The following is a 25,105-nucleotide window of genomic DNA, read 5'->3' on the forward strand; positions in this document are numbered from 1 at the left end:
ACCAAAGCTTCCGAGAAGGCCAGTGGGATGACCGAAGTTTTACAATAACTTCTAAAGGAACATTACCTCAGGTTCAAAAATAAAAGACCAAAGGCAATGCAATGGGAACCTTCATATCAGAAGAACCATCACAAATAATAGTAAGCAAAACCATGAACACCTAAATTAGAAAACATTACAACAAAACGCAGCCAACTTTGAGATGTCCACCTTTCAAGATGGGTTTAGACTGTATATTTCCACACATCCTTTCCATGCAAATTATGACCTCAATCTCCTAATTCACAAGTAAACAAAACTACTCAATTCAGAGAAAAAAGACTTCATTTGTGAATACACTTACCACACCTGAAACAAAAGGGGAGAGAGACGGACCCTTCCCAGCAGAACCGTTCTCTGCTGCGGGGCCGGGAGGCGGCGGCGGGAAGTTGGGACTGAAAACCATCAGGTCGCTCTTACCCGCACCGTCCGTCACGCACAGGCTCCGGCTCTGGCGCTGCGAGTAAGACCAGCTCCCCACTTCGCTGGCGCACACCAGAGTAGCAGGACCGGGACCCGACAGCATGGCCGACCGCGGCGACCACCGCGCCGCCCCGTACAGCACCACTGCCAGCAGAAATAGGCTCGACACCGCGCAGATGGCCACCACCAGCCACACGTTCGTCGTCGCCGCCGCCGATGCCGCCGCCGCCGCACCGCCCTCCGCCGGCCGTAGCCCCGCCTTCGCAGAATCGGAGTCAGCGGCAGCCAGCGCCGCCTCGGCGCTTCCCACCAGCGACACGCTCAGCGTGGCCGTGGCCGAGCGCGCCGGCTCGCCGTGGTCACGCACCACGATGACCAGGCGCTGCCGCGGGCCATCCGCCTCCTCCAGCGCCCGCGTCGTGCTCACCTCGCCGCTGTAAAGGCCCACGCGGAAAGGTCCCTTGCCCCGCGGCTCCCACAGCTCGTAGCGCAGCCACGCGTTGTAGCCCGAGTCCGCGTCCACCGCGCGGATCTTCGCCACCACCTGCCCCGCCGGCGCCCCCCACGTCGCCCACGCCCACAGCGCCCCAGAGTCCGCACCCGACGCCGCCGAGACCGCGGACCCGGCTCCCGGCCCGCCCCCGGCAGGCGGCAGCAGCACCGGCGCGTTGTCGTTCTCGTCCAGCACGAAGAGCTGCACCGTGGCGTTGCCGCACAGCGCCGGCTCCCCCGCGTCCACCGCCCGCACCTCGAACTGCAGCACCTGCAGCTCCTCGTAGTCCAGCGGCTGCAGCGCCCACAGCCGCCCGCTCTCCGCGTCCACCGACACGTAGCTCGACGCCGGACGCCACCCGCCCCCAAACACCGCCGCCCCGCCGCCGCTCTCCGCCACCGAGTAGCTCACGCGCCCGTTGCCCGCCTCGTCCGGGTCCCGCGCCCACAGCCGCGCCAGCTCCGCGCCCGCCGCGTTGTTCTCCCGCGCCAGCACCGTGTACACGGCCTGCGCGAACGCCGGCGCGTTGTCGTTCACATCCGACACCGGCACCCGCAGACCCCGGCTGGCGCGCAGCGGCGGCGCCCCGCCGTCCTCCGCCCGCACCTCCACCTCGTACTCAGACACCCGCTCCCGGTCCAGCGCCTCCCGCAGCACCAGCGAGTACGAGCCCGCGAACGTCGACACCAGACCGAACGGCGCCGGCGGCCACACCGTGCAGCGCACGCGCCCGTTCGCCCCCGAATCCCGGTCCGACACGCTCAGCAGAGCCACCACCGTCCCCACTGCCGCATCCTCTGGCACCGGCACCGACAGCGACGTCACAAACACCTCCGGTGCGTTGTCGTTCACGTCCAGCACCTCCACCACAACTTTGCAGTGTCCAGAGAGAGGTGGGCTCCCCTGATCTGCCGCATCCACTTGCAGGCGATAGACATCAATATCCTCAAAGTCTAAATCTCCCTGGAGTCGGATCTCTCCGCTATTTCTGTCGATCCCGAAAACGTCTCTTCCATCCTGAGGGAACAAGTTCTGCAGAGAGTACGAGACATTCCTGTTACTCCCTTCATCCAAATCCGTGGCTGTTACCCTGTACACTATAGTACCGCGCTCAGAATTTTCCGGCAGCTGCACTTTATACACAGACTGGTTGAACCGGGGAGCGTTGTCGTTGGCGTCCAGCACCGAGACCACAAGCTCCACTGTGCTCGTCAGTGGTGGACGGCCCCCGTCGCTCGCAGTTAGCACCAGACGGTGAATCGGCATCGTCTCGCGGTCCAGAGGCTTCCTGAGCACCAGGAATAACGACTCACCTTCCTCCTCGTTTTTTTGTAAATCCAAAGCGAAATGCTCGCTGGGGCTGAGGCTGTACGAGAGCTGAGCGTTGGCTCCGACATCTGCATCCGACGCTCCCTCCAGCGGGAAACGGGACCCCGCAGGGGAATTTTCCGATACACTGAGGTTTTTCCGGGCGGCAGGGAAGACTGGCGCGTTATCGTTGATGTCGGTGACCTCCAGCTCCACATGGAAGACGCGCAGCGGCCGCTCCACCAGCACCTCCAGCCGCAGGGAGCACGGCGCGCTCTTCCCGCACAGCTCCTCCCGGTCCAGCCGCGAGCTCACCACCAGCGCCCCGCTCGCCCCGCTCACCTCCACGCTCGCCCGCCGGCCCTGCGACACCAGCCGCAGCCGCCGCGCCTCCGGCTCGCCCGCCTCCAGGCCCAGGTCCTGCACCAGCCGGCCCACCACCGTGCCGGCCTTGGCTTCCTCCGGCACCGAGTACCGCACCTGCCCGTCGACCAGCGCCCAGGACAACTGCAGCACCAGCACCACCACCAAGGCACCCCGACACACGCCCATCTTCATTGCCATCGCAGCCGCCGCCATCGGCCCGGGCCCCGCACGGCTCCCAGCAGCCGCCCGGATGCGCCGGCTCTCCTGCTCGGCCCGCGCCGCCTCCCCCCACGCTCACAGTCGGGCTCTCAGCGGCTCGCACCGGGGCGGAGCCGCCGACACGCCGTTTCTGAGCCTGCAGCGACACCGTGTGCTGCTCCAGCGCTTCACACGCTTTCTGACACTGCCCAATCCTCCGGACCCGGGCAGCTCCTCTCGCTCGCCTCTTCCTTCATCTTCTTTCGTTGTTTCCTTGTTTTCCTTATTCCGTGTTATTTGCTTGCATACCTTCCTTTCTTTCCTTCTTCCTGTTTCTCCACCCGATTCTTCTCTTATCTTTTTTTCCCTTACTCAAATTATCACTGTTTTATCTGTTCTCCATTCTCCCTTTTCATTCTTGCCGAGCCCTGTCTTGCTCTTTACACCCTTTTCCCATCACTTCTCCCTAATACCTCTTCTCTCGATGACAGCTCCCAGTCAGCTCCCGCGCAGCGGCTGACACCATCACAGACGGACACATTCCCGCTAATGAGGAGGCAGCAGCGGCCGAGCGCGGTGCTCTGCCCACGTTAGGAGCAGCTACGGAACAGTTCTGCTCCGCGACCAGAAGTTACTTTGGTGAGGGCTCATCATCAGTTCTTCCCTCATTTCTTTTTCACCTTCCTTTTTTCTTCTTCATTTCCTTCTGCTAGTCTTTCTCTCCTCTCCGTTTCTCTCTTCATATTCTTTCCTTCTTTTCTTTATGTCTTCTTTTCCATTCTCTTCTCTTGTCTATGTTTTCTACACTCCTTTTCCACTTTCATCTTTGTCTCTTCTGTTCTTTACTTCCTTTAATAAACATTCCCAAAGTACACACCTCGTTCACAAGGAAGAATGGACAGGCCCTTTAGCATGAACCCTTATTCCTCTTCCTTACCACACTTCATCAAGCCTTGCAGAGTGTCCATGAGTACCAAGGATGCCGAGTTCCTCAACTCCATTTAGCATCTCCAGATAACATTAGAGCAAGCTGGTAATATCTTCAATCATTATCATCCTTCAATCATATCATCCTTCAATCCTTCAATCATATAATCGTGGGGTTTTTTTCTCCCACCGAGTCCTTCCTTTCCTGCATTTCTTTTGCTAGACCTCATTTTTTTTATTTCTTGCCATGCTGTGCTTTCTTTTGCTCCATTTCTCTTCTGCTTCCATTCTTGTCTCTTGTGTTCTTTTTGTCGATTACCAAATTGTTCTTAAAATAGTTCCACCATGGTTGCTACAAACTGACATGCCCTTTGGCAAGAGCTCTCATTCATCTTCCATACCACCTTCCATTCCTCTGGTCATAGAAAAGCCTTACTGCTTTCATCCCATACATGCATCTTCAACTTCCCCTCTCTTCACAATGAAGGCCAAACCTTCCAGCCTAAGTCCACTCCAGCACCCAGCAAGTGACAGAGCAAGGCAATCAACTGACAAAGAATAGCTCTGCTACAGCAGAACAATCCATCACCCTTTGTAACAGAAGACCTGGTACTGGAATCTCGAATGAAACAGGTTCCAAATACTCCAAACTATTCAGAGGAAACTCATTCAGAAAATCAAACCCATCACAGCCCAGCAACACAACCCTTCTCAAAAGCTAAAAAAACATGGGTGAACCACAACTCCTGAGTGCTCTTCAGGTACCTCTAAAAAACAGACATTCTTCCACCCTCATCATCCACCTGCAGAATGAACTTGAAGATCATTCTTCTTTTTTCAGGCAGCAAGGCTGTGCTAAAACAACAGAGCAAGAACCTCCATTCCCAGGGCCTTAGTCCCCATGCCATACATAGCTCCCAGTCATTAGCATGATTCACTCATCACACACCCAAACTAAAGCCACCAAGGTAACACCACAGCGTTTTCACCGAGAACATCCCCTTAGTGCCCAATGTATCCAATCCAAGGAATGCATCACGATCGCTTCTTCATCTGTCTTTGCTTCCAGCTTCTTAACCTCTGACATGCAGCAGCAGGAAGGAAACAAGGACAGATAGTGGTGCTTTCTACTCTAAACCTACAGGCATTTCAATCCAGGCAACATTCAGTTGATACAACAGGAAGAACGCCAACTAAATGACAACAGAACTACATCAGCCTCTCAAACACATTCTCTATAATAAGTGACTTACCTGTAGTGTCACTGGTGTCATTTTCAGAAAAATAAACACTTTCAGTACAGAAAAATTGATTTTTGAGGAACACTGTCCCTTAATATTATCTGCAATCTCAGGGGATGCTGGACAGAAAAAAGTTATTTATGTTCTCCAAAAGCTTTGATAATGCTCAACATTGTATGGTGCTCCCTCATGCACCTCTATCAAAGGGGAAGCAGGAGGGAAACATGGAAGTTAGTGACATTCTCTTAGCAACATACTCAGCTCAGGAGAGTGGAAAAACCTTCCCACACACTCACGAATATTCCCCAAAAGCCAGCCACCTGACAGGTGCCAAAATTCCACAGTCTCCATCTCATCCCATTTCCAACACGCTGCCAATATGAGAAAAGACAAAAAAAAAAAAAAATCCCAAGGGATGGACCTTTTCATTATAGAGAAGAAAACAGAAGGAACACATCCATCTACTGCAAGAGAAAGCTTACTGACAACTTGCTTACAATGAGCACTTCTTCCCCTCCCTCACAAGACTAAGACTAGAAAGCTGATACAAATTTTGTAAAGATCCTATTTTTTAATCACTGGCATTCCATGTCAAAACCAAATGATTAAAGGTATATACATCAGCTATCTTCAAAAAAACTGAAGACACCAGGCTGCAAAGATATGTAGAACTTCTGGAGGCCCCGAGAGGATCCCAGGAGAGCAGCACTGCAAGCCAGAGAACTTCTCAAGGTTATCTATTGGCATCCTCTATTGTATGCAATGGGAAATGTGTCCTCCACAGCTAAGCAAACATTTTCCAGTTCTTCTCCAATGACACAGACTGCATTCTCCTCAGCATCTCTATTTCCTTAAGGCAAAGCTCTTCCCTGCTCAAGGTCATGCTTCCAATGATGGAGACACAGGCCCTACTCAGTGTCATCACTGCTACAATACTCAAAGGTTGCTGCACCACAGGGACACGTCTCAGCTCTAAGCCCTCCTCAGACCATGACCCAGGTGTTTGCACTTAAACATCTCTCATAATTGCCACACAATATATGGAGTGATGCCTTTTCTGCACACTAAGGTTCAAATGGGAATTGAGTTCTTAGAAATGTTTGGATTAGAGCTCTGACACTTCTGATCCCAGATCACAAGGATCTTATTCTTCAAGAGAATCATGTTAAATGCTAGAAAACCAGAGCTGGGCGTGTATGTCCAGACATATGAGCAACATGTGGCAATCAGGACACACCATCTATACCAAGGCTGACAGTGCAAGTGCACAGGGAGGTGAAGTTGAGCACACAGAGATTACACCCACTTCCTCATGTGCCCTGAGAAATCCTGCCTCAGCAGAACCAACTAACCGTCACAGCAACATCAAAACCTGTAGAAATGCTGTAGATGCCCACCACTATACAAGGACAGCTGGTTGAAACATTAACTTCCTACAACAACTTTCCCAAAGCAGGAGCAAAAAGATTCATCAGACAGTATTTAGCAGTCAGCATCTCACCAGTTCTTAACCCATACATTTCTTACATCAGCCAGCAACAGCAAAAGGAACTATCCCTGGTGAAAGAGATTCTCAAAATCAAAAGACATTGTTGGCATTTCAGTATCACATACTATCTTAAGATCCAGAAGGCCTCCAAGTCCAAACTGTCTGGATCGTGGGAAAGGATCCTGGACAGGAACAGGCTGTGCCTTTCCTGCTTCATGCTTTACTCTGGTCATCTCCCACTCCGCAGTCTGAGATATGTGCTCTCAGGACAAGTATGTCATCTCCATTACTGCCTTGCTACATGGCCCATGATCTTCCCAAAGACTTCCAATTCGGGCAAGTCTTCCCACTACTCAAGGTCACCCCTCATATCATCAGGTGTCCAGGCCCCATGCAAGGCCACTGCCACACTCCCCTCCTTGACATGCCTCTGTTTTATTGCAAAAATCAGAGCTCACTCCACCATTTAGACACCCTTCCAAAAAATGAGACCACTTTAAATAAAACTACATGCCGATTTTACCATACAGGCTGTGTGCAGCGCACTTTAAATGTTCAAAAGGTGATAACAGAACAGCTCTAAATTGCAGTGGAGTTCATTATGTTCTTTGACAGAACAACAAATATGTTGACAAGCCTCCCAGTGCAACAGATTATCTTGGTTTTGTAGGACAATTTGGATTTAGGGGTTACTTATGAGGGTTCTTTTTCCTTTATAAGAGTGTGGCTGCTGATGCAAATATTGAAAGAACATCAAAGCTACCCAGTATGTCACACTACTTCAGTGGTCAGTAGAAATCAACACCTGTTGCCATTAACAAGAGCCTCATAAAAACCATACAGATGATGCAATAAACACTGTGTTCAGCAGACTTTAACTGACCCTTCAAGTTTTGTTATTTCTGATGGAACTGGTTCACAATTTGGACCTCACGAGCATAGCACAACATTACGATGTTACCTAAAGTTGAGGAGAATTTGGGGTCCTTCAACAGACGTTTTCCTGTTCATCCCTGAGGCTGTCAATGCTGATGATACAAATGCTGAAAGATCGTCCAAAAGACAAGAAATGGAAATCTATAGCATGATTCAGCGATGCAGAAATACAAAAGGACTTTCCCTTTCTGACAAATGCAGTGAATCACAGTCCTTTGCCTGAAAACTATCCCCTACTGGGTAGAGTTACAACATCCTTGAAAAGCACACAGAGAAGTCTAAAACGTCTCCCTCAATTTCATTCTCTGATGAGGAAACCAAATTGAGAAAATCCACCACAGGTAGGGAAACTACTGAAATACCAAATGACACCTGGCATTTAATCTCTTGCAGAGGAGAATCAGGAAAGATCCTAAAACATCCCTCGTAACACCAGGGACTGCATTCTTGGGGAGATCTTTCCCTTCACCCCATCAACAGAGCCGGAGTACTCCGGACAGAATTTGGAGGCAGAAGCTAAGATGCCCGCCAACTGCCTACTGCCCTCAGTCCCGAGGGCTGAACCCAGCTCACAGAGCGCCTGCTTACTGAGCAGGCGAGAGGGGCGACTGGGGGAGACGGTGTCGGGGGAAGGGGCTAGAGGCGGGAAAGGAATGCTAGGACCGACACTGACCGTCTGCAGCAGAGCAGGCACCTCCGGATGCGTCTCTTTAGCCGCGGAAACGGGCGGCGGTGGGAAGTTGGGGCTGAAAACCATCAGGTCGCTCTTGCCCGCCCCTTCAGCCACGCACAGGCTCCGGCTCTGGCGCTGCGAGTACGACCAGCTCCCCACTTCGCTGGCGCATACGAGCGTGGTAGGACCGGGACCCGACAGCACGGCCGACCGCGGCGCCCACCGCGCCGCCCCGTACAGCACCACCGCCAGCAGAAATAGACTCGACACCACGCAGATGGCCACCACCAGCCACACGTTCGTCGTCGTCGCCGATGCCGACGCTGCCGATGCACCGCCCCCCGCCGTTCGAAGCCCCGTGCCCGACGAGCCCACGCCCGCAGCCGCCAGCGCCGCTTCGGAGCCCTCCACCAGCGACACGCTCAGCGTGGCCGTGGTCGAGCGCGCCGGCTCGCCGTGGTCCCGCACCACGATGACCAGGCGCTGCCGCGGGCCGTCCGCCTCCTCCAGCGCCCGCGTCGTGCTCACCTCGCCGCTGTAAAGGCCCACGCGGAAAGGGCCCTTGCCCCGCGGCTCCCACAGCTCGTAGCGCAGCCACGCGTTGTAGCCCGAGTCCGCGTCCACCGCCCGGATCTTCGCCACCACCTGCCCCGCCGGCGCCCCCCACGTCGCCCACGCCCACAGCTCCGCGGAGACAGGTCCTGACGCCGCCGAGACCGCGGACCCGGCTCCAGGCCCGCCCACGGCAGGCGACAGCAGCACCGGCGCGTTGTCATTCTCGTCCAGCACGAAGAGCTGCACCGTGGCGTTGCCGCACAGCGCCGGCTCCCCCGCGTCCACCGCCCGCACCTCGAACTGCAGCACCTGCAGCTCCTCGTAGTCCAGCGGCTGCAGCGCCCACAGCCGCCCGCTCTCCGCGTCCACCGACACGTAGCTCGACGCCGGACGCCACCCGCCCCCAGACACCGCCGCCCCGCCGCCGCTCTCCGCCACCGAGTAGCTCACGCGCCCGTTGCCCGCCTCGTCCGGGTCCCGCGCCCACAGCCGCGCCAGCTCCGTGCCCGCCGCGTTGTTCTCCCGCGCCAGCACCGTGTACACGGCCTGCGCGAACATCGGCGCGTTGTCGTTCACGTCCGACACCGGCACCTGCAGACCCCGGCTGGCGCGCAACGGCGGCGCCCCGCCGTCCTCCGCCCGCACCTCCACCTCGTACTCAGACACCCGCTCCCGGTCCAGGGTCTCCCGCAGCACCAGCGAGTACGAGCCCGCGAATGTCGACATCAGACCGAACGGCGCCGGCGGCCACACCGTGCAGTGCACTCGCCCGTTCTTCCCCGAGTCTCTGTCAGACACGCTCAGCAGAGCCACCACCGTCCCCACTGCCGCGTCCTCCGGTACCGGCACCGACAGCGATGTCACCCACACCTCCGGTGAGTTGTCGTTCACGTCCAGCACCTCCACCACCACCTTGCAGTGACCCGACAGCGGGGGAGTCCCCTGATCTGTTGCTTCAATTTGTATCTCGTATGAACGGACGTCTTCAAAGTCCAGGGTGCCCGTTAGACGGATCTCCCCTGTTTCTGGATTCAAAATAAAAATGTTTAATCCCTTCTGGGGAAAAGCATTACTCGCTGTAAATGTCACTTCGGCATTGCTCCCCGCATCCGGATCGGTGGCGTTCACCCAAGCCACCAACATTCCCTCTGTAGCGTTTTCCAGTAGCTGCACCTTATACACAGACTGATTAAACTGCGGCGCATTGTCGTTGGCGTCCAGCACCGAGATCACCAGCTCCACCGTACCCATCAGCGGCGGACGGCCCCCGTCGCTCGCAGTTAGCACCAAACGCTGAATCGGCATCGTCTCGCGGTCCAGAGGCTTCCTGAGTACCAGAAAAAGAGATTCTCGATATTCTTCACTCCGCTGTAAATCCAAATCGAAATTCTCACTGGGGCTGAGGCTATAGGTGAGCTGGGCGTTGGCTCCGACATCTGCATCCGACGCGCCCTCCAGCGGGAAACGAGATCCCGGCAGAGACGATTCCGCGATGCTGAGGTTTTTCCGGGCAGCGGGGAAGACCGGCGCGTTGTCGTTGATGTCGGTGATCTCCAGCTCCACATGGAAGACGCGCAGCGGCCGCTCCACCAGCACCTCCAGCCGCAGGGAGCACGGCGCGCTCTTCCCGCACAGCTCCTCCCGGTCCAGCCGCGAGCTCACTACCAGCGCCCCGCTCGCCCCGCTCACCTCCACGCTCGCCCGCCGGCCCTGCGACACCAGCCGCAGCCGCCGCGCCTCCGGTTCGCCCGCCTCAAGGCCCAGGTCCTGCGCCAGCCGGCCCACCACCGTGCCGGCCTTGGCTTCCTCCGGCACCGAGTACCGCACCTGCCCGCAGACCAGCGCCCAGGCCAACTGCAGCACCAGCACCCGCAGGAGGGCACCACGACACCCGCCCATCTCTATTGCCATCGCCGCCGCCGGCACCGGCCCTGGCCCTGCACTGTTTTCCCCGCCGCCTCCCGGCTTCATGGGCTCTCCTGCTCGGCCCGCGCCGCCTCTCTCCGCTCTCACAGCCGGGCTCTCCGTCGCTCGCTCCGGGGCGGAGCCGCCGACACGCCGTTTCTGAGCCTGCAGCGACACCGTGTGCTGCTCCAACGCCTCATGCGCTCTGGTCTCCTATCACCTCTTTCTTCCCTTATTTCGTTATTACCATTTTTCTTTATGCCGTGCTTTTTGCTTGCACACTTTATTTCCTTCCTATTTCATCACCTGCTTTGTCTCTTGCCTTTTTTTTTCCCTTACCCAAATTCTCAACGTTTTATCTGTTCTCCATTCTCCCTTTTCATTATTGCCCAGCCCTATCTTGTTCTTTACACTCCTTTTTCATCACTGCATCCATCTCTCTCCTGTCGATGACAACTCCCAGTCAGCTCCGGCGCCGCGGCGGACACTCTCATAGATGGACACATTCCCAGTAGCATGAGGGGGCAGCAGCGTCGAAGCGCGGTGCTCTGCCAACAGTTCTGTTTCGCGACCAGAAGTGACTTCAGAGCGGGCTCGTCATCACCTCTTCGCTCCTTTCTTTCTCTGCTTCCTTTCTCACCTTCCTTTTTCCTTTCCTTCTGCTATTCTCTCTTTCCGTTTTCTCTTTATATGATTTCCTTCTTTTCTTTCTTTCTGTCTTCTCTTCCTCTCTCTTCCCGTTTCCTACACTACACTCCTCTTTCACTGCCATATTTGTGGTATTTCCAAACCACACACCACGCTCACACGGAAGGATAGACAGGCCCTCTATCATCCATCTTGCTGACTGTTCTTCATAAAGCATTGCAGTGTGTGCATGAATACAGAGGATGCGGAGCTCCTCAATTCCACTCAGGGTCTCCAGTTCACATCAGAGCGTGCTGGCTATCTCTTCAAGCATCTCTTCCTTCCTCATTTTTCTCTCCTACCGAGTCCTTCCTTTCCTTCTTTTCTTTTACTCATCCTTTCTCTTCTTTCTCTTTATTTTTTTCATTACTTTTCTCCTTTCCTCTCTTTCATCCTCTTTTTCTTTCTTGCAAGGCTGTGCACTATCTGTGCTTCCATTTCTCTTTTGATTCCATCCTTGTCTCTTTTGTCCTTTATGAAAATGTTCTTAAAATAGCTACACCATCCTCACCATGAAGCACCATCATGCCCTTTGGCAAGAGCTCTCATTCATCTTCCATACCACCTTCCATTCCTCTGATCATAGAAGAGCCTTACTGCTTTCACCCCATACGTGCATCTTCAACTTCCCCTCTCTTCACAATGAAGGCCAAACCCTCCAGCCTTCAGTCCTCTCCAGCACCCAGCAAGTAACAGAGCAAGGCAATCAAATGGCAAAGAACAGCTCTGTGACAGCAGAACAGAATCCATCACCCTTTGTAACAGAAGCCCAAGCACCACCTACTGGAACTGCTAATGAAACAGACCCCAAAGATTCCAAACTATGCAGAGGAATCCCTCATTCAGAAACTCAAACCCATCACAGTCCAGCAACACAACCCTCCTCAGTGGCTCAAAAAGCAGAGGGGAATGACAGCTCCTGAGTACTCCCCATACACCTCGATGAACAGCCATTTCTCCACCCTCATCATCCACCTGCAGAATGAACTTGAAGATCATTCTTCTTTTTTCAGGCAGCAAGGCTCTGCTAGAACAACAGAGCAAGAACCTGCATTCTCAGGGCCTTAGTCCCCATGCCATACATTGCTCCCAGTTACTAGCATGATTCACTCATTATCACACACCCAAACAGAAGCCACCAAGGTACTACTATGGCGTTTTCATCGAGAACATCCCCTCAGTGCAAAATACATCCACTCCAAGGAACGCATCAAGGTCCCTCCTTCATCTGTCCTTGCTTCTACCTCTTCAACCTCTGACATGCAGCAGCAGAAAGGGAATGAGGGCAGGTGGTGGTGCTTTGCTGCTCCAAACCTACAGGCATTTAAATCAAGGCAACATTCAGTTGATACAACAGGAAGAACCACAACCAAATGACAACAGAACTACATCAGCCTCTTAAACGCATTCTCTATAACAAGTGACTTACCTGTAGTGTCACTGGTGTCATTTTCAGAAAAAGAAACACTTTCAGTACAGAAAAACTGATTTTGAGGAACACTGTCCCTTAATATTATCTGCAATCTCAGGGGATGCTGGACAGAAGAAATTACTCACGTTCTCCAAAAGCTTTGAAAACACTGGAACTGCATGGTGCTTCCTCATGCACCTCTATCAAAGGGGAAGCAGGAAGGAAAGCTGAAAGCTAGTGAAATTCTCTTAAGAATATAATCAGCTCAGAAGAGTGGAAAAACCTTCCCACACACTCATGAATATTCCCCAAAATCTTGCCACCTGACAGGTGCCAAAATTCAACAGTCTCTATCTCATCGCCTGTTTCCAAAACACTGACAGTATGAGAGAAGAAAAAAAACAAACAAACAAGGGTTGGATCTTTTCACTATAGAGAAGAAAACAGAAAAAAAACATTCCATCTACTGCAAGAGAAGGCTTGCTAACAACTTGATTACGACCAGCACTTCTTCCCCTCCCTTACAAGACTAAGACCAGAAAGATGATGAAGATTTTGAAAAGATTCTGGTTTAAGCAATGACATCCCACATCGAAACCAAATGATTAAAGGCACATACAACAGTTATCTTCAAAAGCAGTGATACCAATGAGAAGATCAGGCTGCAGTGATCTGTAGAACTTCTGTAGGCCTTGAGAGGATCCTATGTGCTGGGCCTCTTCTCAAAGTTATCTATTGCCATCTTCTATCCTATGCCATGGGAAATGTGAGCTTCACAGCTAAGCAGGCATTCTCCAGTTCTTCCCCAATGACACAGACTACATTCTCCCCAGCATCTCCATTTCCTTAATGTAAAGTTCTTCCCTGCTCAAGGTCATGCTCCCCATGATGCAGACACAGGCCCTACTCAGTACCATCACTGCCACAATACCCAAATGTTGCTCCACCACAAAAACATGCCCACAATACCCTCTCAGATCATGACCCAGGTCTTTGCACATACTCACCTTCCCTCAGGATTGGCACCACAACATACACAGTAATGCCTTTTCTGCACACTAAGGTTCAAAAAATCAAGCTCTTAGAAATGTTTGTATTAGATCTCTGATACCTGATCCCAAGCCACGTGGATCTTGTTCCTCATGAGAACCACACCAAATACTAGAAAACCAGAGCTGGGTGTGTATGTCCAGACATCAGAATGAGCCACATGTGATAATCAGGACACACTATCTATACCAAGGCTGATGATGCAGGTGCCCAGACAGGGAAAGTCAAACACACAGAGGTTACACCCACCTCCTCATGTGCCCTGAGAAATTCTGCCTCAGAAGAACCAAAGAGCCATCTCAGGAACATTAACACCTGTGGAAATGCTATAGATACCCACCACTACATAAGGACAGCAGATTGAAACTCTGTTTTCCCACAACATTCCCAAAACAGGAGGAAAAAGTTCATCAGACAGTACTCAGTAATTAGCATTCCACCAATTCTTCCCAAACACATTTGTTACATCGGACAGCAGCAGCACTACAGAGTAACTGTTTCTGGTGGGAGATATTCACACACTCAAAAGTCATTATGGGCATTTCGATACCACACACTGTCTCAAGATCCAGAAGGCCTCCAACTCCAAACACACTGGGAGCCTGGAAAAAGATCATGGGCAGGAACAGTCTGTGCCCTTCCTGCTTTGCGCTTTCCTCCGGTCATTTCCCACTCCCCAGCCTGGGACATATGTTCTCACGACAACCACAATGTCTCCTATTATTGCCTTAGTACATAGCCCATTATCTTCTCAAGGATTTCCAATTCAGGCAAGTCTTCCCAAGGACTGCTCAAGGTCACCCTTCATATCATGAGGTGCTAAGGCCATACCCAGGTCCACTGCCACATTCACCTTGCTGTCATGCCACTATTCCCTTCCCAAAATGAGGTCTCATTCCAGCATTTATGGATCCTTCCAAACATTGAGACTATTCTAAAAAAAAAACAAACCCAAGCATAACAATTGTATATGCAGATGATGTGCAGCACACAAAAAGTGATGAAAGAACAGCACTAAATTGCAATGGAATTCATTATATTCTGGGGTACCGCAAGCCAAATATTTTAAGAACCCCAATGTAAAAGATTATATTTGTTCTGTAGGACAATTTGGATTTTGGGGTTGGTTATCAGAAGGTTCTGTTTGTTTTTTTCCTTTGTAAGTGTGTGGCTGCTGATGCAAATATTGAAAGAACACCAAAGCAGCCCAGTGTATGTCATTACCAATTCACTGGTCTGGAGCACAAATTCACAACTTTTGACATCAATGAGAGTCTCATTAAAAAAAAAAAAAAGAAGAAAAAAAAAAAGAAAAAGAACAAACCCGGCCCCAAAACAACACAGCCTTATCACTGTGTTCAGCAGACTCTGTAGTTGACCCTTCATATTCTGTTACCTCAGATGGATCTGATCCACACCTGGAAGCTCTTTTACACCTCTGAAATGTTAAACATGTATTTGTAGAGGTGGTGTCAAAATAGCACTGATGGCAATAGGTACGGGTTTCCTTCGGTGAGAGAACAGCTTGAACGCTGATGAGCACATCACTGCAATGAATGCCAAAAAATATATGGGAATATTTGGGTATTTTTAAATACAAAGTTTCCAGTACTTCGCTCATGCTGTCAATTCTGATGATATAAATACTGAAAGACTATCCAAAATCTACAGCACGATTCAGGATTGCAGAAATACAAATGGAAACCTGCAATTACTGACATCAACGATGGTTCACTGTCCTATGCCTGAACACTTTATGCTATTGAGCTGAGTTACATCCTTGCACACAGGAAAATGCCTCCCTAATTTCATTATGACTCGTGGAAGAACAGATGTGGAGAAGATCCACCATGTTCCCGAGCACACCAGCACCTGCCGAGCGGCTAATTGGGGTAGGGGAAACGGACGAGAGGAAAGAAAGGAAGGGAAAGCCACTGACCGTCTGCAGCAGAGCGGATGCATCCGGCTGCATCTCTTTCGCTGCGGAACCGAGCGGCGGTGGGAAGTTGGGGCTGAAAACCATCAGGTCGCTCTTGCCCCCACCGTCCGCCACGCACAGGCTCCTGCTCTGGCGCTGCGAGTACGACCAGCTCCCCACTTCGCTGGCGCATACGAGCGTGGCAGGACCGGGACCCGACAGCACGGCCGACCGCGGCGCCCACCGAGCCGCCCCGTACAGCACCACCGCCAGCAGGAACAGGCTCGACACCGCGCAGATGGCCACCACCAGCCACACGTTCGTCGTCGTCGCCGATGCACCGCCATCCGTCGTTCGCAGCTCCGTCCCCGACGAGCTCACACCAGCAGCCGCCAGCACCGCCTCGGCGCCCTCCACCAGCGACACGCTCAGCGTGGCCGTGGCCGAGCGCGCCGGCTCGCCGTGGTCCCGCACCACGATGACCAAGCGCTGCCGCGGGCCGTCCGCCTCCTCCAGCGCCCGCGCCGTGCTCACCTCGCCGCTGTAAAGCCCCACGCGGAACGGGCCCTTGCCCCGCGGCTCCCACAGCTCGTAGCGCAGCCACGCGTTGTAGCCTGAGTCCGCGTCCACCGCGCGGATCTTCGCCACCACCTGCCCCGCCGGCGCCCCCCAAGTAGCCCACGCCCACAGCGCCCCAGACTCTGCACCCGACGCCGCCGAGACCGCGGACCCGGCTCCAGGCCCGCCCCCGGCAGGCGGCAGCAGCACCGGCGCGTTGTCGTTCTCGTCCAGCACGAAGAGCTGCACCGTGGCGTTGCCGCACAGCGCCGGCTCCCCCGCGTCCACCGCCCGCACCTCGAACTGCAGCACCTGCAGCTCCTCGTAGTCCAGCGGCTGCAGCGCCCACAGCCGCCCGCTCTCCGCGTCCACCGACACGTAGCTCGACGCCGGACGCCACCCGCCCCCAGACACCGCGGCTCCGCCGCCGCTCTCCGCCACAGAGTAGCTCACGCGCCCGTTGCCCGCCTCGTCCGGGTCACGCGCCCACAACCGCGCCAGCTCCGCGCCCGCCGCGTTGTTCTCCCGCACCAGCACCGTGTACACGGCCTGCGCGAACATCGGCGCGTTGTCGTTCACGTCCGACACCGGCACCCGCAGACCCCGGCTGGCGCGCAGCGGCGGCGCCCCGCCGTCCTCCGCCCGCACCTCCACCTCGTACTCAGACACCCGCTCCCGGTCCAGAGCCTCCCGCAGCACCAGCGAGTACGAGCCCGCGAACGTCGACACCAGACCGAACGGCGCCGACGGCCACACCGTGCAGCGCACGCGCCCGTTCTCCCCTGAGTCTCGATCCGACACGCTCAGCAGAGCCACCACCGTCCCCACCGCCGCGTCCTCCGGCACTGGCACCGACAGCGACGTCACCCACACCTCCGGCGCGTTGTCGTTCACGTCCAAGACCTCCAGTTCCACGCTGCAGTGTCCCGACAGCGGAGGCGTCCCTTTATCCCTTGCTTCAATGCGAAAATCAAATATATTGACGTCTTCGAAGTTCAGCGCGCCTGTCAGAAGGATTTCTCCCGTCTTCGGATTGACAGTAATCAAATCTTTTCCACTCTGGGGAAGGAAGTTGGTCAACGTGTAGGTCATCTCACTGTTGATTCCTTCATCCGGATCCGTGGCATTTACCCGAGCCACCAGAGTACCCTCTGCAGCACTCTCCGGCAACTGCACTTTATACACAGACTGGTTGAACTGCGGTGCGTTGTCGTTGGCATCCAGCACCGAGACCACTACTTCAACCGTGCCTGTCAGCGGTGGACGGCCTCCGTCTGTCGCCGACAGAACCAGACGGTGAATCGGCATCGTCTCTCGGTCCAGTGCTTTCATTAAAACAAGGTCGGGTACCATATTACGCCCATTCGATTTTTGTAAATCCACACCGAAATGCTCGTTGGGGCTGAGGCTATAGGTGAGCTGAGCGTTGGCTCCGACATCTGCATCCGACGCGCCCTCCAGCGGGAAACGAGACCCCGGCAGAGACGATTCCGCAATGCTGAGGTTTTTCCGGGTGGCGGGGAAGACCGGCGCGTTGTCGTTGATGTCGGTGATGTCCAGTTCCACATGGAAGACGCGCAGCGGCCGCTCCACCAGCACCTCCAGCCGCAGGGAGCACGGCGCGCTCTTCCCGCACAGCTCCTCCCGGTCCAGCCGCGAGCTCACCACCAGCGCCCCGCTCGCCCCGCTCACCTCCACGGTCGCCCGCCGGCCCTGCGACACCAGCCGCAGCCGCCGCACCTCCGGTTCGCCCGCCTCCAGGCCCAGGTCCTGCGCCAGCCGGCCCACCACCGTGCCGGCCTTGGCTTCCTCCGGTACCGAGTACCGCACCTGCCCGCCGACCAGATCCCAGGCCAACGGCAGCACCAGCAGCCACAGAGCACCACGACACACGCCCCCCATCGCCTCCGGCATTTGCGCTGGCTCCCCACGGTTCCCCTCCTCTGCCCGGATGCTCCGGTTCTCCTGCTCGGCCCGCGCCACCTCCCCCGCGCTCACAGCCGGCCTCTCCGCTACTCGCACCGAGGCGGAGCCGCTGAGACGCCGTTTCTGAGCCTGCAGCGACACCGTGTGCTGCTCCAACGCCTCTCATGCTTCCTGATACTGTCCAAGCCTCCGGAACCGGGCTGCTCCCCTGTCGCTCGCCTCTTCTCTCCCCTTCTTCTCTTTGTCTTTTTCTTTTCCTTATTCCTTTTTCTTTACTTGCACACATTCCTTTGTTTCCTTCTTCCTCTTTCTTCACCATCTTCTTCTCTTGCCTTTTTTTTTTTCTCCTTGCTTATCTGGTTTTCATCAAGTCTCCAGTTGCCATTTTCATTCTTGCCCAGCCCTACCCTGCTCTTGCAGATTTTTTTATTTCTCTGTTCCCTCTGCTGACGGAGCAGCAATGCCGGAGAGCGGTGCTTTCCCCACGGGAGGGGCTGCTACGGATCAGCTCCACTCCGTGACTAGAAGCAACGTCGGTGCTGGTTCATCATCACCCATACCGTGTCTTCTCCCTTTCTTCCTTTCGTTCTTTTCTTTCTCTCTTAATCCCTCCTTTTCTTCATTTCCTCGCTGCCTTTCTACTCCCTTCCTGCTTGTGCTTCCTTTCCTTCTGCTACTCTTTTAAACTATTTTTTTCTCTATCTTATTATTTGTCTTCTTTTACATTCTCTTCACGTGCCTATTTTTTCCTTCTCTTTCTCTTCCGTTTCTATCTTTGACTCTTTTGTTTGAGTCTTCCTTAACCGAAATATTTTCAGAAGTCCACACTATGCTTGTAAGGACATACAGGGCCTCTCAGGGGCTTTTATACCCGTTCCTCACCACTCCTCATCAACCTTTACACTGTACCTAGGATGTTAAGTTCCTCAACTTCATTCTGCAACTCCAGGTAGCATCGGTTCATGTTGGTAATCTCCTCAATAATCTCTTCTTCCTTTTTTCTTTTTTCCTTTCAGCGATTCCTTCATTTCCTTCTTTTGTTTTACTGCTCTTTTCTCTTTCTGTCTTTCAATATTTCTCACTTCCTCTCTTCTTCTTTCTTGGCCTGCTCTCCTCTATCTTTGCCTCCACTTCTCTTCGGCTTCCACCCTTGTCCCTTCTTTTAATTTTGTCTTTTAACAAAATGTTCTTAAAGTAGGTACACCATACTCGTCATGAAGCACAGACATACACTTTGGAAAGAGCTCTCACACCTTTTCCCTATTATCTTCTATTCCAGTGGACACGTAACAGCATTCCTGCCTTTGTCCTATCCATTCACCTCCAGCTTCCTCTCTTCAAGATGAAGTCCACACTCTTCAGCCCTCTCAAGGACCCAGCACATAAGAGAGCAAAGCAATCATATGGCAAAGAACAGCTCTCCTACAGTGGAACATAGTCCACCACACTCAGAAACACAATCCCACGTACCAGGTACTGGGACCTCTAATGAAGCAGGTTCCAAAGGCTCCAAAACGCATGAGGAAGTAGCTCAGTAATTCAAACCCATCACCTGCCCAAAAGCTCAAAAAGCACAGGGTAACCACAGCTTCCAAGTACTCCCCATGTACCTTGATGAACAGCTATTTTTCCAACCACAGAATGAACATGAAGCTCTTGCTGCTTTTTTCTGGCACGCATGCGCTGCCAGAACAACACAGCAAGAACATCCATTCCCAGGGTGTTACCGCCACAGAATATTTATTCCCCTTAGTCCCACTCCTTAGGATGATCCACTCATCACACAACAAAACTAAAGCCACCAAGGTAACACCACAGCGTTTCCACTGAGAACATTCCCTCAATGCCCAATGTATACAAACCAGTGAATGAATAAAAGTCCCTCCTCCATCTGTTCTTGCTTCCACCTGCAAAACCACAGCCATGCAGCAGCAGGAAGGGAATGAGAGCAGGCAGGGATGCTTTTCTGCATCAAACCTACAGGCCTTTAAATCCAAGCAAAATTAATTTGATCCAATATGAAGAAACTAAAACTAAATGGCAACAAAGGTACTTCAGCCTCTCAAACACATTCTCTATAATAAGTGACTTACCTGTAGTGTCACTGGTGTCATCTTCAGAAAAAGAAACATTTTCAGGAAAGCATGATTGGTTTTAAGAGACCTTGTCCCTTAACATGAGCTGCAATCTGAGGGGATGCTGGACAGAAAAAATCACTCATGTTCTCCGAAAGCTTTGAAAATGCTCAACATTGTATGGTGCTCTCTCATGCACCCCTATCAAAGAGGAAGAAGGAGGGAGACCTGAAAGTTACAGACATTCTCTTATCAACATCCTCAGCGCAGGAGAGTGGAAAAACCTTCTCACACACTCATGAATATTACCCAAAATCCTGCTACCTGACAGCTGCCAACATTCAGCAATGTCCATCTCATCCCCTGTTTCCAACACACTGCCAGTGTGAGAGAAGGAATAAACAAAGCATGGGCATTTTCACTACAGACAAGAGAAGAAAACAAAAGAAAGCAATGTGAATCAACTGCAACAGCAGGTTTGGTGATATCTTGATATCAAAGAGAACTCTTTCCCCTCCCTCATAGAGCTAAGAACAGAAAAACGAATTTTACAAAGCTTCTGTTTGACCACCGACATTCCACACAAAGCCCAAATGAATAAAGACATGTATAGCAGTTATCTTCAAAAGCAGCAATACCACTGAGCAGAACACTGAGAACTTCTGGAGTTACCTATCAGCATTCTCTGTCCTCTGTCATGGGAAATGCTATCTCCACAGCTAAGCAGGCATTCTCCCCAGCAACAACATTTCTCTCAGGCAATACTCTTCCCTGCTCAAGGTCATGGTCCTCATGACCCTGACACAGGGCCTACTCAGTACCATCTCCGCCACAATACCCAGACATTGCTACACCACAAAAACATGCCACATCTCTAAACCCCTCCCAAATCATGAGCCGTGTCTTTGCACATACCTTCCCTCATGATTGTCACCGGAACATATGGAATGATACCTTTTCTGCACACTAAAGTTCCATTTGAAATTGAGTTCTTAAAAATGTTTGAATTAGAGAGCTCTGACACCTCTGATCCCAGATCACAAGGATCTTATTCTTCAATGGACTCACCTTAAATGCTAGAAAACCAAAGCTGAGCATGTATATCCAGACATCAAAATGAGCCATGCTTGACAACAGGATACATCATCTCTACCAAAGCTGATGATGCAGGCACACAAGGAGAGGAAGTCAAGCACACAGGGATTACAGCCACCTCCTCCTATTTCCTGAGAAATCTTGCCTCAGCAGGACCAACAAACCACCATAGCAACATCAATGCCTGTGGAAATGCTGTAGATGCCCACGGCTATACAAGAAGAGCAGCTTAAAACATTAACTTCCTACAACAACCTTTCCAAATCAGGAGCAGAAAGATTCATCAGACAGTATTCAGCAGGCAACATCCCAGCAACTCTTACCCAACACATTCCCTATGCTAGGCAGCAGCAGTACAGAGAACTGTCTCTGGTGGGAGATACCAATAAACTCAAAAGACATTGTTGGCGATTCAATACAACACATCATCACAAGATCCAGAAGGCTTACAACTCCAGCCATGCTGAGAGCCTGGAAAAGGATCCTGGGCAAGAACCGTATGTCCCTTTCCTGCTTCATGCTTTCCTTTGGGCATCTTTCACTCCACAGTTTGGGACATGCATTCTCAGGACACATATGTCATCTCCAATTGTTGCCTTACTACATGGCCAGTGATCCTTCCAAAAATTTCCAGTTCAGGCTTCCTGTTGCTCAAGGTCACCCTTCCTATCATGAGGTGCTAAGGCCCTACTCAAGGCCATTACCACATTCACCTCCCTGACAGTGTTCTCTTCCCCAGTTGAGGATTGACTTCAGCATTTGTGGACCATTCCAAACAATGACAGTAATTAAAAAATTGTATCAAACAGACAGTGTGCAGGGCACAAAATGTGGTGACAGAAAAGCTCTGCATTGCAACGGAATTCATTACGTTCTATGACAGAACAACCCAAATGTTGACAAGTCCCCCAATGTAAAAGATTATATTGGTTCTGTAGGACAATTCGAGTTTAGTACTTTGGTCTCTGGGGGGTTCTGTTTGTTTTTTTCCTTTGTAAGTGTGTGGCTGTTGATGCAAATATTGAAAGAACATCAAAGTGGCCCAGTGTATGTCATGCCACTTAATTGGTCAGGAGCACAAACCATTAACTGTTGCTATCAGTGAGAGCCACAGAAAAAACATACTGGTCATATCATATGTGTTCAGCAGACTGTAGTTGACCCTTCAAGTTCTGTTATCCCAGATGGAACTGATCCACCTGGGACCTCTGTTACAACTCTGAGAAGTTACACATGTATTTCTAGAGACGATGTCGGCACAACTCTGTTCTAAGTGGGCACTGATTTCCTTCTTTGAGATAAGAACTCGAATTATCATGGGCACAGCACAACATCACAATACTACCAAATGTAGTATAACCTATAAGAGAAGGTTTCCAGTACTTCCTTGAGACTGTCGATGCTGATGATACAAAAACTGAAAGACCATCCAAACAGGCCAGAAACAGAAATCTACAAAATGATGGGGGGCAGTAAGGGAGGGAGAGGACAAAATACATACAAAAACTTCCTGCTTTTGATACCTATCATGGTTCACAGTCCTCTGACTGAATATTTTACAGTACCGAGCAGAGTTACAACATCCTTGCTAAAGAACACTAAAATGCCTACCCTAATTTCATCATTAATCTGGTCGGGGAATTAAAATGGAGGAAATCCACCATAGGTAGAGAAACTCCTGAAATCCCAGATAACACCTGGTGTCACCTCTCTTCAGAGGAGAATCAAAGACAATAAAACACCCCATATAAGACCAGGGATTGCCTTCCAGGACAGATCTTTCCCTTCACATCCATCAGAAAAAGCTGGGGTGCTACATTGAGGACACAGTCAGACGCCAAGATTCCTGCACAGCACCCACCGCCATGAGGACTCAGGGGCTGAGCTCGGCTCACAGCGGGCGGATGAGCGAGAAGGGCGACAGGAAGATAAGGCGTTGGGGGAAGGGCGAGAGGCGAGGAAGAGAAGGAGAGAGCGCCACTGACCGTCTGCAGCAGAGCGGATGCATCCGGCTGCGTCTCTTTCGCTGCGGAACCGGGCGGCGGTGGGAAGTTGGGGCTGAAAACCATCAGGTCGCTCTTGCCCACACCGTCCGTCACGCACAGGCTCCGGCTCTGGCGCTGCGAGTACGACCAGCTCCCCACTTCGCTGGCGCATACGAGCGTGGCAGGACCTGGACCCGACAGCACGGCCGACCGCGGCGCCCACCGCGCCGCCCCGTACAGTACCACCGCCAGCAGGAATAGGCTCGACACCGCGCAGATGGCCACCACCAGCCACACGTTCGTCGTCGTCGCCGATGCTACCGATGCACCGCTCTCCGCCGTTCGCAGCCCCGTGCCCGACGAGCCCAAGCCCGCAGCCGCCAGCACCGCCTCGGAGCCCTCCACCAGCGACACGCTCAGCGTGGCCGTAGCCGAGCGCGCCGGCTCGCCGTGGTCCCGCACCACGATGACCAAGCGCTGCCGCGGGCCGTCCGCTTCCTCCAGCGACCGCGTCGTGCTCACCTCGCCGCTGTAAAGCCCCACGCGGAACGGGCCCTTGCCCCGCGGCTCCCACAGCTCGTAGCGCAGCCACGCGTTGTAGCCTGAGTCCGCGTCCACTGCGCGGATCTTCGCCACCACCTGCCCCGCCGGCACCCCCCACGTCGCCCACGCCCACAGCGCCCCAGAGTCCGCACCCGACGCCGCCGAGACCGCGGACCCGGCTCCAGGCCCGCCCCCGGCAGGCGGCAGCAGCACCGGCGCATTGTCGTTCTCGTCCAGCACGAAGAGCTGCACCGTGGCGTTGCCGCACAGCGCCGGCTCCCCCGCGTCCACTGCGCGCACTTCGAACTGCAGCACCTGCAGCTCCTCGTAGTCTAGCGGCTGCAGCGCCCACAGCCGCCCGCTCTCCGCGTCCACCGACACGTAGCTCGACGCCGGACGCCACCAGCCCCCCGAAACCGCGGCTCCGCCGCCGCTCTCCGCCACCGAGTAGCTCACGCGCCCGTTGCCCGCCTCGTCCGGGTCACGCGCCCACAGCCGCGCCAGCTCCGCGCCCGCCGCGTTGTTCTCCCGCACCAGCACCGTGTACACGGCCTGCGCGAACATCGGCGCGTTGTCGTTCACGTCCGACACCGGCACCCGCAGACCCCGGCTGGCGCGCAGCGGCGGCGCCCCGCCGTCCTCCGCCCGCACCTCCACCTCGTACTCAGACACCCGCTCCCGGTCCAGCGCCTCCCGCAGCACCAGCGAGTACGAGCCCGCGAACGTCGACACCAGACCGAACGGCCCCTGCGGCCACACCGTGCAGCGCACGCGCCCGTTCTCCCCCGAGTCTCTGTCAGACACGCTCAGCAGAGCTACCACCGTGCCCACTGCCGCGTCCTCCGGCACCGGCACCGACAGCGATGTCACCCACACCTCCGGTGCGTTGTCGTTCACGTCCAGCACCTCCACCACTACCTTGCAGTGACCCGACAGCGGGGGAGTCCCCTGATCTTTGGATTTAACATTTAGATTGTATAAAGCAACTGTCTCAAAGTCCAGGGCGGCAGTAAGTTTGATCTCACCGCTCTTCATATCTATTCTGAATGCAGCTGACGCCGAGGAAGGAACAATAGTATCTATTTCATAAATCACTTCTCCATATACTCCTAAATCCGGATCAGTTGCGCTTACACGAGTCACCAACGTCCCTTCCAAGGCGTCTTCAGGCAAAACTGCACTGTACACAGACTGGTTGAAATGGGGTGCATTGTCATTCACGTCCAGCACTATAAGCAGCAGCTCCACAGTGCCAGTCAGCGGCGGACGGCCCCCGTCTGTCGCCGTTAGCACCAAACGGTGAA

General features: G+C 53.4%; 1 protein-coding gene across 13 annotated transcripts in view; it reads right to left on the reverse strand.

Moving 5' to 3' along the window:
- The window catches only part of LOC133212491 (protocadherin alpha-C2-like), a 155,395-nt gene that overhangs the window by 90,847 nt on the left and 39,443 nt on the right, over positions 1 to 25,105 (reverse strand). The window contains exon 1 of one of the 13 annotated variants that reach the window (XM_061353990.1): positions 8,094 to 10,572. The exons of 10 other annotated variants lie outside the window; for them this stretch is intronic. In XM_061353990.1, coding sequence (XP_061209974.1) covers positions 8,094 to 10,559 — 2,466 coding nt within the window. In that variant the 5' untranslated portion in view covers positions 10,560 to 10,572. Of the gene's footprint in view, positions 1 to 343; positions 3,207 to 8,093; positions 10,573 to 25,105 lie in introns of those variants that run through there. 2 more of the 13 variants (XM_061353989.1, XM_061353996.1) reach the window with 2 other exon arrangements.

Source organism: Neopsephotus bourkii, unplaced genomic scaffold, assembly GCF_033783945.1.
Source record: "Neopsephotus bourkii isolate Nb327-2 ecotype Australia unplaced genomic scaffold, CSIRO-AGI_Nbou_v1 NB_716, whole genome shotgun sequence".
NCBI classification, from domain to species: domain Eukaryota; kingdom Metazoa; phylum Chordata; class Aves; order Psittaciformes; family Psittacidae; genus Neopsephotus; species Neopsephotus bourkii.